At 39.0% G+C, this 13,193-nt stretch overlaps 1 protein-coding gene across 1 annotated transcript in view; it reads left to right on the top strand.

Annotated features, from left to right (window-relative positions):
* The first annotated feature begins 274 nt into the window (after positions 1-274).
* TYR (tyrosinase) overlaps positions 275-13,193 on the top strand; it is a 39,999-nt gene continuing 27,080 nt past the window's right edge. The window contains exons 1-2 of the mRNA XM_064736400.1: positions 275-1,117; positions 10,517-10,733. Of these exons, the coding sequence (XP_064592470.1) occupies positions 275-1,117; positions 10,517-10,733 (1,060 nt within the window). The remainder of the gene's footprint in view (positions 1,118-10,516; positions 10,734-13,193) is intronic.

Below are 13,193 nucleotides of genomic sequence, written 5' to 3'. Positions count from 1 at the left end.
GATGAAAGTTTATAATAAATGCCTGTATTTTGAAACTTGTAGAGGGTGGGGGGAAAGTCACTTGGCTTTCACTTAAAACATGTGACAGTGAGATTAACCCTGAAGTGTATTTTGTGTGTAAATGCACCGTGTGTAGGAATGGGGAAGGACATTGAAGGGTGCGCTGCAGCAGAGTGAGCAGTGAAGCATTCCTGGTGGAGGGGAGGAATTCCTTTCATACACAGGCCTTTGGAGGGGTCGGAGAGAGCACTCCACGCACTGAAGCATAACGCTGATGCTCTCCTGCTGCTCTGTCAGTATGCTGCTATTTGCCCTAGGTTTTCTGCTCGTCACCCTTCAGCCATCCGCTGGGCAGTTCCCCAGAGTCTGTGCCAACGTGCAGAGTTTGCTGAGCAAGGAGTGCTGTCCCCCCTGGGATGGAGATGGGTCCCCCTGTGGGGAGCTTTCCAGCAGAGGGTCCTGCCAGAACATCCTTCTCTCCCAGGCTCCACTGGGACCACAGTTCCCTTTTTCAGGAGTGGATGACAGAGAGGACTGGCCCTCTGTATTTTACAACCGGACATGTAGATGTGAAGGCAACTTCATGGGATTCAACTGTGGGGAGTGCAAATTTGGCTTCTCTGGGCTCAACTGCACTGAAAGGCAAGTGAAAACAAGAAGAAACATCTTCCAGCTCACTGCCAGTGAGAAGAACAAGTTTCTTGCCTATCTTAACTTGGCAAAGAACATCCCTAGCCAGGACTACGTTATTGCTACAGGCACATATGCTCAGATGAACAATGGCTCCAACCCCATGTTCAGAGACATCAATGTGTACGATCTCTTTGTGTGGATGCATTATTATGCCTCTCGAGACACACTCCTAGGTGGGTCCAATGTGTGGCGGGACATTGATTTTGCCCACGAAGCCCCCGGTTTCCTGCCTTGGCATCGGGTCTTTCTGCTGATGTGGGAACGTCAGATCCAGAGGATAACGGGTGACGAGAACTTCACCATCCCCTACTGGGACTGGAGAGATGCAGAGGACTGTGAGGTCTGCAATGATGAGTACATGGGTGGCAGACATCCCACCAACCCTAATTTACTCAGCCCAGCATCAATTTTCTCCTCGTGGCAGGTAAGAACCGGCCAAGGAAAGGGGAAGGGAATGATCCCATCTGATTTTAAGCACTTAGGTGAAGTGCACAAGATGGGGGCTTAGTTATACTGCCTTCCCTTAGATACTCCTGGAGAGAAAGGAGGCAATGCCAGAAAGCAAATCAGATTTTATGTGGACCTAATGTTTATTTAGAACAGTTCAAAGTTTGTAACTTTGTCTCATTTCTTTCTGACTCTAGGATTTAGGTTGTTTAATTAAGAACATAAAAGTAAAGTGGAAGGGGGAACGTTATGCCTTTGTGCCCAAACATGGCCTTTAGCAGGTTAAACATGCTTGACTCTGGTGTGCCAGTTAAGTCAGAGAAGGCAGGATTTATGCACATAAATTTCTAGTGCCATTGTGAAACGGTGGGTGACTGAATGATGGAAAGAGAAGCAGAGGCTTTTCAGGCACTCTACCCCTCTCCCACTGTATTCCTCCCCTCCGTGAGTTAAAAACTATCAAATTCAACTAACCTGCTTTCAATGTTAAACAAACAGACAAACAAGAAAACCAAACCTTAAGAGCAGAAAAGAATCAGCTGTGTAATTCACATCAGTAGTCCAAAGTAATAGAGAAGAAATATCTGTTGCTCAAAGGAACTGAGAGGCAAATGCAAAAGTGATTCTTGGCAATTAAAAGCACTTCAAATGAGGCCATAAAACACAGTGACATTACATGTATATGTAAGTGATAAGGTCTCATATAGCTGAATTATAGTGTCCTACTCTGACACTGAGGGCTTTTTTTTTGTCTCTTGCTCATCACTGCCACATTGCCTAAAATACAGCTACAAAGGTTTATCAGCTTCAATAGACACACTCCATCATGACAATAGCAACAGTTGCTTCTGGTGTTGAAGTCTGTGATTATGTTCATCTAAATCTGTCTTCCACTTATTTCTGTAGCAGCAGCCCAAATGAAGGTTGGGCAGTTTTAGTGATTCAAGCAGCTCCGGGATATTCTGGCATATTACAAATCAGCACCCAACTGGGCTTATTGGGCTGGTTGTGCTGTATTTAGTCGTGATTTGTGCCCTCTGAATAATAGAGGGCGTGTAGACCTCTAAATTCAAGCATTTGGATGTAGAGTAATAGAACTATTTAGGCTATTCTGTGGCATACCTTTTTCTCCCTCAGACAGGAACCATTTCAGGGGCCATTCCCAGGAGAATGTTTGCATAGAAATACCTTGTAAAATGATTTTATTGACATAAACATGGATTATTTGATGTCATTTGGCCCCAGTGCCTGAGAAATTTCCTGAACACATTTAACTTGGTGTAGACATAGCCATAAAACAGATGTGCATACAAATATGCATTTTCATCCCATTTTCTAAAATTCTTCTTATTTCTAACAGCTTGAATCTGGATCAACTCTATTAGCTTAATTAGATTGTATTGTCAGAAAGAAGTGGATTTTATGCTGCTCTGCACTGAGCTGAATAAATGGTTGTGTGAAAAATGTACTAGTGGGGAAGTGGATAAAATGAAACCAGAATTGCACTGGTTATATGTGTCAAGTGGAGCTATCAATACAGTATATTGGATGAGATAACCAGGGCTGGAGGAGACAGGTAATACACAGGAATCAGCAAATTACTGATTTTTTACAGCAGGATTTTCTAAAAGACATGCGGTGCTCAGGTAGTTGTGTTTAGTTGTTTTTTGGGTTTTTTTCAAAGGCTTTATTGTGTCCAGATTATTAAGTTATTTTTATCTTGGCAATAAATACCCAGAACATTCATTAGTAGTAATTGATATATTTAAGAAACAGTCAGGTTTATATTTTCTCATTTAAAGTTAGTCCCCACTAATCCAGTCTTAAAATAAAGATTTTTTTATAGAACAAGTTGTTCAAAGAGATATTTTTGTATGACTTTAAGAGGTGCGGGAATAAAAGGTATGCTATGTTTAAAACACATTCAGTGTCAGTGTACATAGGTAAGAGCACCTAAGTCATTTGCTGACATTTTCCAGATATTTTCTGGAAATGTTTTTCACTTATATTTTTCAGTGACTTTTGGAAATGTTGCATTTTTTTCAAAATTTCAAAAATATGCGATGACTTTACCTTCAAATACTCACATTTCCCTCTAATATCTTCCATTTATTTATGGCTCTCCCATCTTATCCTGAGGAAGAATGAAAGAGATTGAACAGATTGAACAGATATGCATTTTCAGTCATGAGTTTGGGGTGAAGATATTTCTTTATTAGCATTGAATCCAAATTTAAACAATTGCTTGATAGGGAATAACAGTCAATACAGTAACTTCGAGTAGCACAAAGTAAGAGATCAAAATATCACTCCAGAAAATCAAAAGGGAACAAAAATAGCCTTAGCTTGAACCTGGAAACTGCCACAGATCTGCTGCAGCATGCTCTGATTATCTAAACTCTGTAGCTAAACAGCACGAGGGAAAAAAAAAAGAAAAAGAAAAGGGGGGGGGGATCCAGAAATGTGAAGGAATTTGAAGGCATTTAACAAGAATGCTTTTAGCAAGCATTCAAAATAAAAAGAGGGCAAGAGTAACCTTGGAATAGCACATCAATAATATGGTGTCCTTTTTAGAATTTTAAGTGTCTTTACAATGCCTGCTATGTTAGGAAATGATTTTGTTTTATTTTAAAAAAGGTAAAGTGCCTATTTGCAGAAAAGCATCCCTCTTTCTTTTTTTTTTTAATCCCAAAGAAAGGAGAAAATACTTTATTCCATTGAAGGGTTGCCATAGCAACATGGATACCCATGGATACATGCTGAAATTCTTGCTTTCACCTTACTTTTTCTTCAACATGCTGCTGTTACCACTTGGCTGAGTGAATTATCCATCCACATTTTTCCTCATATTTGTCATCTAAGTGACACTTCTGATTCCTGCCTCTTTTTTACCAGCAAGACTATCAGGAATCTTTACTGGTTTTGTTTGTTTGCTTAGCTCATGTTTTAGGGTGGGTGGGAAGGGTTTTCTCATGTTTTCAGTTACTTGTTTGTGATGATTCAAGTGTTACACTCAGCATTAGGACTGCATAAGACATACTAATGCTTTAGCAATTTTCGCGATTCCATGTCAACTTATCAGAAAAATATGTGGGAATTGGAGATATTCCATGAAATTTTTAGAGGGTTTTTTTGTTTTAGTGCTCTTTTCTACAATTATTCAAAATAATGGATTTAAAAAAAAAAAAAAAAATTAGTTGAAAATGTTCCTGCCCATGGCAGGGCATTTGGACTAGCTGACATTTAAAAGTCCCTTCCAATCAAAATTGTTATGTGATTCTAAATAGTAGGAGGTAAATTTTTCTCTCTTCTACACCAGAACTAATTTCAAGAAACAACTGAATTCAATGGAGTTGCAGATGCATAAAAGCATACCGCAAATTAAAAGCAGAATCTTTCTTCTGGCAGTTAATGTTAGAGTCTGGGAATCCCCACAGTGTGCTAGACATAGGATGAAGAAAATAGAGTTGGAGAATCCAAGTGCTATTTCAGTTTGCTGTTGTGGTAAGCAGGATACACCACCAACTTCAGCTCCCTCTACTCTGTCTCCTAAGACTCGAGAGAAGCAATTGCATAACATGGAGAGCTGGCTGCTCTCAGATGTGCTGGGGGAAGCCTACTGCCAATTCTTTGTTGCAGGCATGGAAAATTTCCCTTAGTACTTCATTCCATATCACCCTGAAGAACCACTTACACAAAAGGAAAGCTACTACAAAAGAGAAACAAGTTACACAAATAGAAAATTGATAAAATGCTTCTGAACTAATAATGACAGTACTTTAGATCCATTACCTGAAAACATGACTTCATAAGAAATATGAATTCAGCTATTCAGACACAGTTATTTAATTCTCAGTACATTTTATCAGGGAGCTGTACTGCTAGCTGAATTGTCTGACAGCATTATTTGAAAGATTATTTTACATCTACCTTTAAAAACTGCAGGAAGTATTCAGAAATACAAACACCAGAAGCCAGCACTTCTTGATTCTTAAATCAGTAAAAGTCTTACATCCACCTGCTTATGGATAACCAAGGAACTCACAAACTTTATTTTTTATTGCAACTTAATATATTGTGGTGCCAGCTACAGGCTGTTACGTTAAAAAACAAGAGCCCAAATGGAGCAGCTATAAAGAAAGAATTTATGAAGTGTGTTCTCAACGATATGCTTACATGGATTATATATTTGAAACATTTCCTGTTACAAAGAGGTTCTTCACATGCCACCTCAGGACTGCAGCAGGAAGGTATCACAATCTGTGCACAGCAGAAGCAGCCACTTGGGCATCCTCAGCCTCAGTGTCCCTGGGACTGGCTGTCCATGGGATCAGGTGTGGGTGACAGTGGAGCTGGATGCTTGGCTGTCCACCAGTGTATAGCCACGCTTGCTCAGGAGTCATGTAAGGTAAAAATAAAGAATGTACACCTCTAGAGGTGTATAAATCAATAGCTAGGTTGATTTCATAAAAAATGGGGTTCGTTAATAATTCACCAGCAGAAGAAGTCTACCATCTCTCTCCAGAGAGATGCATCTGAGTGATTTCACAGTAGACGTGGAGACAGCAGCAGTGACGGTACAGCTTGGAGACAGCTGCAGAGCTGTCAGACCAGGAGGTGCCAGTGAATACTTCATCAGTAATTGGTAACAGACTTTCCTACTCCAGCCCAGCACCATTTTGAGGTGCTTAATCAGGTCTAGGTTGCCCTTCAGTTCTGGGCTGCCTTCAAGCAAAAAGGTGAAACTCAGCCAGCTTTTCCTGAAGGCTGAGAAAATACCTTGAAGTCCCTAGGTTTGTTTAAATGCTGTCAGTTCATGTTTGTCTTATCTCCTTTTAGCTTGAGTTTCACAGCTCCTCCAGTTTATGTATGTGCCATAAGGGCAAAAAAGACAATCAAGGAACTCACCCTTTAAATGTTTCTTAGAACTTCTTCAAGGCTTTGCTTTGTATATTTTCTCCTTTTCTTTCAATTCTCTGCATGTTTAACTTTCCCATTCCTGCTAATATTCAGCAGTATATGAAGAACCAAATATAAATATACACAATCTCTTAAAACCTTTTTGGTCTGCTACAGATACAGCACCTTTCAAAGTTTCACCTGTAAAAACAGGGTCCCTAGATACAGCTTATATCTGGGGATTTCCTTGCGTGTCCCCAGTTTAGTGAGTAAATGGCTTCTGGATGCCACTTAATTAGGATTAAATTATGCCAGACCCAAATGCAGCCAAAAAAAGAGAAAAAAATAAACCTCTTTATAGCTGCCAAATGTTTTAAATCCAGTGTGAGAGCTGTGCTTTAATGAGATTCTCAAGCAAGGCTGTGAGAATAAGTGGAGAAAGATAAAGAAAGATAATGAATCAGTACAAAATATTTTTTGGTTCCATAACAGCTCTTCATTCTGGACTCTAGCTCAGGAGTCCAGACTTCATGTAGGACAAACAGGTCAGGAGAGGTGTGAAAAAAGGCAGTGAAATGCCTACATCACATCTCTGTGGCTGACACACATCAGCAAGTCAAGTGGTTGCTCTGACTGTAGCCTGAAGTGGTTCTTTTAGACTACCTAATCTGCAGCACAGCATTATGAAAATGTGCTGCTACAGCTTCTGGAGGGGGGCTCAGTGGCCTCAGAGGAGAAGCAGTGTAAGGGATCAGTTCTAAAGGACACAGAGCTGTGGATTATCTTTGAATGGCTCTAATGCCCCAAAGAACTGAGGAACTTCAGATAACTTAGTGAGTGAGCAGCTATTTTGATACCATAGAGAATTCTCTTTTCCCAGGTGTTTAGGTATATTTTACCAGTGTTGAATGCCTTTGTGAGCACAGATTGAATAAGCAAAAGTAACCCCAAGAAATCTGTCACAAAATTCCCCAAAGCTTTGAATTTAAAGACAGTAGGCAGAAGACTGAACATCACTGAAATCTTCTGTAATGCAGTTCCCTTTATTTTGGCACAGAGGCTGGTCTGTGCAAGCAGTTGCAAACTAAAAACCAAAAGATTTCCCCATTTCCCAAAGGTCTGAGACAATAGCTTCTACAGTCTGTTTTCTAAGAAGCACTCCACAGAGCTCTGTTCAAGATCTCAGCTGCAGTGCACAGAGGGATGTTTTTTGCTGGGTGCTACAAGGTCCAGAAGAGATGCTGCATATTCTGGACTGCCATCTACTGGTATTTGCTCTGCTCACTACTTACATAAGCTTTTCCTCAGAGCATCTTCCTAACAATTTCCATGGAACTGGCAAATTCACACAAGCAGGTGCAGCTGGGATTTGAAGATGTGTCCAGGGTGAACTGGGAAATTTGATCAGGACTGTTCTAAAAGGGAATAAAATATCATGTTTTAAACCAACACGTTTACACTAGAAAGTATTCCTGCTGAAGGAAAATAAGGCAATGGTGTGACCCATTTTATGTATGCTTTATGCAGATTGCATCCAGAAAAAAACTATTTGACTGATCTATGTTCTAGTATCACTTACACATTGCATGACTGTTAAAACAGCAAATTATAGTTTCAGGATAGACTCACAATTAGTTTCACCTAAGTTAAACATTTCTGGAGGAGCATTCTGGTTAATTTTATGACCAGGCCTTAATTTTTAGTTCATAAAAAGAAATAGCAAAAGCTTACAGACAAGCATTTTCATTCCTGGGACTTATGTTGTGGCATTTCTTGACCACGACTTTCCAAAGGCCTTATGGCACCTGGTTTCTGTTTAGGATGAATTTGCTCAGTTAGACAGTTAATGAGGGCTACACTAAAACATAAATGGAAAAAAACATTAGCAGTCTTAAAATTTATAATTCTCATGACATTAACTATTACATTAAATCCCACTGAAATGGATAAACAGAACAAAGGGGAAAAGTTTCTTTGTTCAGAGATATATTTAAGCTCATGCTTGAAGATTCCCTGTCTGAATATCTGAAAACTGGGTCTTGAACACAGCATGTTATTCCTCTTTAAGACACAATAGGGATATATCCCTCGGGCAGAGGGAAAACGATGAAAGATAGGAGATGGCAGGATGGAGAACCCAGGAGATATGAAGCTAGATAAAGCCCATGGGAGAGATAAATACAAAATCCACACACAGGAAGCTTCTGAGCCAAGCAACAACGGAGAAACAGGTTGAGCTTCACCAGCCAAGACACATTTGCCTTCATCACTAATGCACTTCTAAGGACACAGAATGGTACATATTTATAAAAGAATTACTAGAGCTTCTCCTGAATCATTCACCTATTTTCCTGCTAGTGGGAATCAACTCACTCAGTAACACAAACTAATCATAAAACCAGCATAAACTATGGTTTGTCTTTATAACTGCGAGCCTCTCCCTGTCACTACCTCTCCTTTCTTGGTGTATATTCTTACAAGAGACTCTTTAGAGACACACTCCTGACCCAAGTCCCTCTTAGAAGTGCAATCCTGACTCATTAGGTGAGCTCCTGGGGGAAATGTGCTCGTGCAACTCTGCTGGAAAACTACCTACAGTCTCCAAGGGCTTCTCAGTAGTTTTAACAGACATGGATAAATTGCAGCTAACAGAGCAGTGTCTAAGGATAAATTGCTCTGATAAGCTTTCTTATGTACTCCCAAAAAAGATGAGAATAGTTTTTTCATCATATTCATATTCATAGAAAATTTATCATTTAAGAACTCCAGGTTCTTAAGGACTCTGTGTTATATCACCAGCTTCATCAAACATTATCTATGAATTTGTCATCAAATCACTTACAAAAGGATTCATCTGATCTCCTTCCACTTGTTCAAAAGTTTGTTCAGCAGCACATCAACTTGCCTTTGGCTCTGTCTTTAGTTAGTTCAGAAGCACATCTGAGCCTCCAGGGTGTGATTCATCCCACCCTAATGCAGAAATTGAGCATTAAGTTGAACACTTAATTTTGCTTCACTTGCTAACTGCAGTTCAGAGACAGTTTCAGCATTGATTTTTTTACTCATTTTATTTCATTGACTTAGTCAATGGAGAGAGCTACATCTCACCTACCAGATATCTGGTTTGGGAGAGCTGTATCACACTCAGGAGATGTCTCCCTCTTCACTGACTGCAGAGGTCATCCTGAAGTGTTGCTTCAATCTCACAATTTCTGCGTGTCTAGTATCAGTGAAATGAATCTCCCACCCACTTCCTTCAACAGCGAATTTCATGTTCTTCCATCTATCTCATTCAAAGAAGAGATGATGGCTTTTTCTCATCTTCTTGTTAATTGTTTTGGTCCATGAAATAGAAATATACTTTCAGGATAAAAGAAGTTGAGGTTTCACTGCTATGTGTTTTCTCCCCTATGATGTTTCACTCACTAATGAGAACTATTATTTCCCTACCCCAATTTCTCATTAACCACATTGATTACTTGCTAAGTGGAGAGTCCTGTGTCTCTGGTGGTTTGGAGTTTTACTTGTTTTGGTGTTTTTTCCTGAAGAAAAGCAAAACAATAGACAGTTAAGTTTGATTCAGAGCCTCGACGCTTCCTGCTGGTATGCAAAATAACTTCTGGGAATTCTGAGATGCTGCTGTTCTGTTTCATTCTCATAGATCCCCATTGAACTACCTTTGTCTTCCAGGAGTCTCAAACTGGACTGGCAGCTTCTGGAGATCATCTGACAAAAAATGGCTTTTTATGCCATTGTAATTGGATTTTGTCTGTGAACTCAGAACACTTACATAAATGATGCTGGATTCTGGCAGTATTTTACATCTTTATCCATCTCTCTCTTTAACATCCTTTCTCAATATCCATCACTATGGTATTTCAGTAGGTGATATAAGTTAATCTCTGCCACATTTCTAGGAAGAACAGAAGCAAATTTTCCCATTTAATACATGTAGCTTCTTCATAGAGAAAGTAAGCATCCATTTACCCTGAAAAAGCACACACAGATATTTTCATAATTTTTTTTTCATATTTCAAGGCAACATTTCCCAGTCTTACTGTACTGGGGAAAAAAAAAATCAACTGTGATTATGGCCTTGTTCAGTAGCCTGCTGAAGCCAAAAATCCTCCATTTAGCAAATTCAGCAGCAGATTTACCTCTGTGTTCTGCTGCATTGGTGGGTAACATTGTATTTATCCTCTGTGAGCTTTCAAGAGCATGAATGATTTGATGCCTTAGTCCACTTGGGCAATTTCAGTGTATTACTTCAAAATATGCACTGTATTAGATGGTTATTTTCTATGAAATAACCATCTTATATTAAAATCTTACACATATAACATATAAATTCAATTAATGTCTATTCATAAAACAATATATATTCTTGAAACAAACTTATTGTATTGTACATTTTCTTTGTTCTTCTAAAAACTTTTTTTGTAATTGCATCTCCTCTAATAGAAAGTGTTTTATCCAGGTAATCTGCACTCGGTCTGAAGAGTACAACAGCCAACAAGCTTTATGCAGTGCCACAGGCGAGGGGCCCATAAGGAGAAATCCTGGGAACAATGATAAATCAAGGACCCCAAGGCTCCCATCCTCAGCTGATGTCGAATTTTGCCTCTCTCTGACTCAGTATGAATCTGGACCCATGGATAAAATGGCCAATTACAGTTTTCGAAATACTTTGGAAGGTAACGTGCTTTTTTCTGTTACACCATTTCCAGATGTAAATTGATTCTCTCTGGGGTTAGAGTCTTCAAACTCTGGGCAGTTTGAATTAATTTCATGAAGAATAACAGCAAATAAAAGAAAAAGTTATGTTTTCACCTGGAAAAGCAGAAGACAGAAAGAACCACATTAAAGGTGTTTGATAACAAACTAGAAACTCTAGACTGTATCAGACCCTAAGCCTGTAAGGAGATACCGTCTCCTGCTACAGTCAGCACCATGCACTGCAAAAATATAGAGCACAACAGAAAAGGAGAACATCCAATAATCTGCTTGTGCACAACCATAAGTAACCCTGTAACCATGGAGGGTGCATGTTTGCCCTAGAATTCACTGTCTTCCAGGGACCAGGCTGGATAGCAAGAGTGAAAGAGGATCTTGCCAGCTGGCATGTTATGTCTACATCATTCCACTGTGAACTCCACAGCAGACTTTTTCCCAATCTCTAAGAAATATGGATTAAGTTATCCATCAAAAATGAACTTAGTATAATTTCCAAAAGAATTTAGCTGCTTAGTTATCTAACTATTTAACCTGTTTTGAATTGTCCTAATTGGGTAGTAAGCAAAAGTTCTTTACTAAATGAAATTATTAATAATCTCTCTACTAAACTCTTTTAGTAGAGAGAGTTTATATTTACAAGAGAGAATCTTGTAAAATTACAAGTAAGCAAGGATAACACGCTTTACATTTAACAATAAATATATTTTTACAGTATCATATATCAGCTGAATTAAATGCGATCTACTTTTGATGTCTCAGAGCTTTTGGTTTTCAAGGAACTGTATAAGGGCATAACAATACAAAATAGGAGTAGGAGTGAGGATAAGAAAAGAATCATAAGGATGATAAGAGGGATGAAACAACTCTTTCATAAAGACAGGCTGAGAGAGCTGAGGTTCAGCCTGCAGAAGAGAAGGCTCCAGGGGAAAATTACTGAGGTCTCCTAGTACATTAAGGGGGCTTAAAAAAGAAGGGAGAGGGACTTTGTATATGGGCCGATGGTGAGAGGACAAGGGGCAATGGTTTTAAACTGAAAGAGTGAAGGTTTAGATCAGATATTAGGAAGAAATTCTTCACTCAGAGGATGATGAGGCACTGGCACATGTTGCCTGGAGAAGCTGTCCCATCCCTAAAGTGCTCGAGGCCAGGTTGGTTTGGGCCATGAGCAACTTGATCTAGTGAGAGGCATCCCTGCCCATGGCAGAGGGCTTGGAGCAAGATGAACTTTAGGGTCCCTTCCAACCTTCATCATTCTACGATTCTAACACCACAAAAGTTTTAATATGTTCCATCTTAGTCTTAATGCCATGTGGAATGCCAAAAAGCTTTTTTGGGAAAAGTAGACCATTCTCTTTCTTAAAAATAATCAGAAATTCAGACTTTGTTCGTTGCAGCCTAGAAAGAATCCGGACAGTAATTTTCTGTATCTCCAAACATTACTGCGCTTTCTGTCCCTGAAAACAGAAACTACATCAAGTATTGGAAAGAAAAAAGTGACATAATTGAGTAGAGCTTTGCCTAAATTTTACTCTATGAAGTGTGTGAATAGATGCAAAGGAGTAGAGAAAAAGGAATTGAAGTAAACAAGTAATGAATTACTGAGGACCTACCATCATGTTACTGGTATTGCAAACAAAAGCAAAAGCACAGCCTGTGAGAGTTTTTATATTTTGTTTTTTTTTAACCTGAATTATTTCAAAATTACTTTACACCACAGGACCGCAAACATTTCTGCAACCAACTTATTTAGGTAACAAGACGCTCAACTGCAATATGAAGTCAAGAATTCATGGCTAATATTGAAAAAGATGAAAAGTTTTTAAAGAAATTTTACCAAAAATAATCCCTTATAATTGCATAAACTCCTTTCTTAAAAATGGCTAGCTTAGTTTTTTGTTGTGTAAACTTGCCAAGCTTATATTGGCAACTTGCATTTATTGTCTCTGTGTCTACTTCTTCTTAATTGTGTTCTTACAAACATGTTAGGACCTTGTTCTTTTTCACAGCAAAACATTTTTCAACCCTGCTTTACTTATTTGCACAATCTTGTGCCAATACACCTAAGGTCAAATTCTAACTCCTTTTAGACACCAAGGAAATTCAAAGGAAGTGCATTGACCTTATTGGAGTTACTTTAGGTTTATGAAAGGTGAGCAGAACTAGGCCTGTAATTGACCAGTTCCTGATTTACAACAATGTGAGGTTTACAGCTCAGTTTCAGTTCTGTAATGAAAAATACTTGTGATCACATAGAACATCCCCTTCTGGGCAAACCTTTATGCTTTTTCATGCTTCAGTGCACTGGAACAAAGGCTAAAACTTTCAAACTTCAAAGGGGCAAATATCAGCATCATTATGAGCAGATGACAGCAAGGCAGGCTGAAGTTTCTGTTTGACTAATATAAAGCACTGCTGCAGAG

This window comes from Zonotrichia leucophrys, chromosome 1 (assembly GCF_028769735.1).
Source record: "Zonotrichia leucophrys gambelii isolate GWCS_2022_RI chromosome 1, RI_Zleu_2.0, whole genome shotgun sequence".
In the NCBI taxonomy this organism is placed as follows: Eukaryota; Metazoa; Chordata; class Aves; order Passeriformes; family Passerellidae; genus Zonotrichia; species Zonotrichia leucophrys.
The sequence above is the reverse complement of the archived record's forward strand: the minus strand, read 5'-3'. Positions and strand labels throughout refer to the sequence as shown.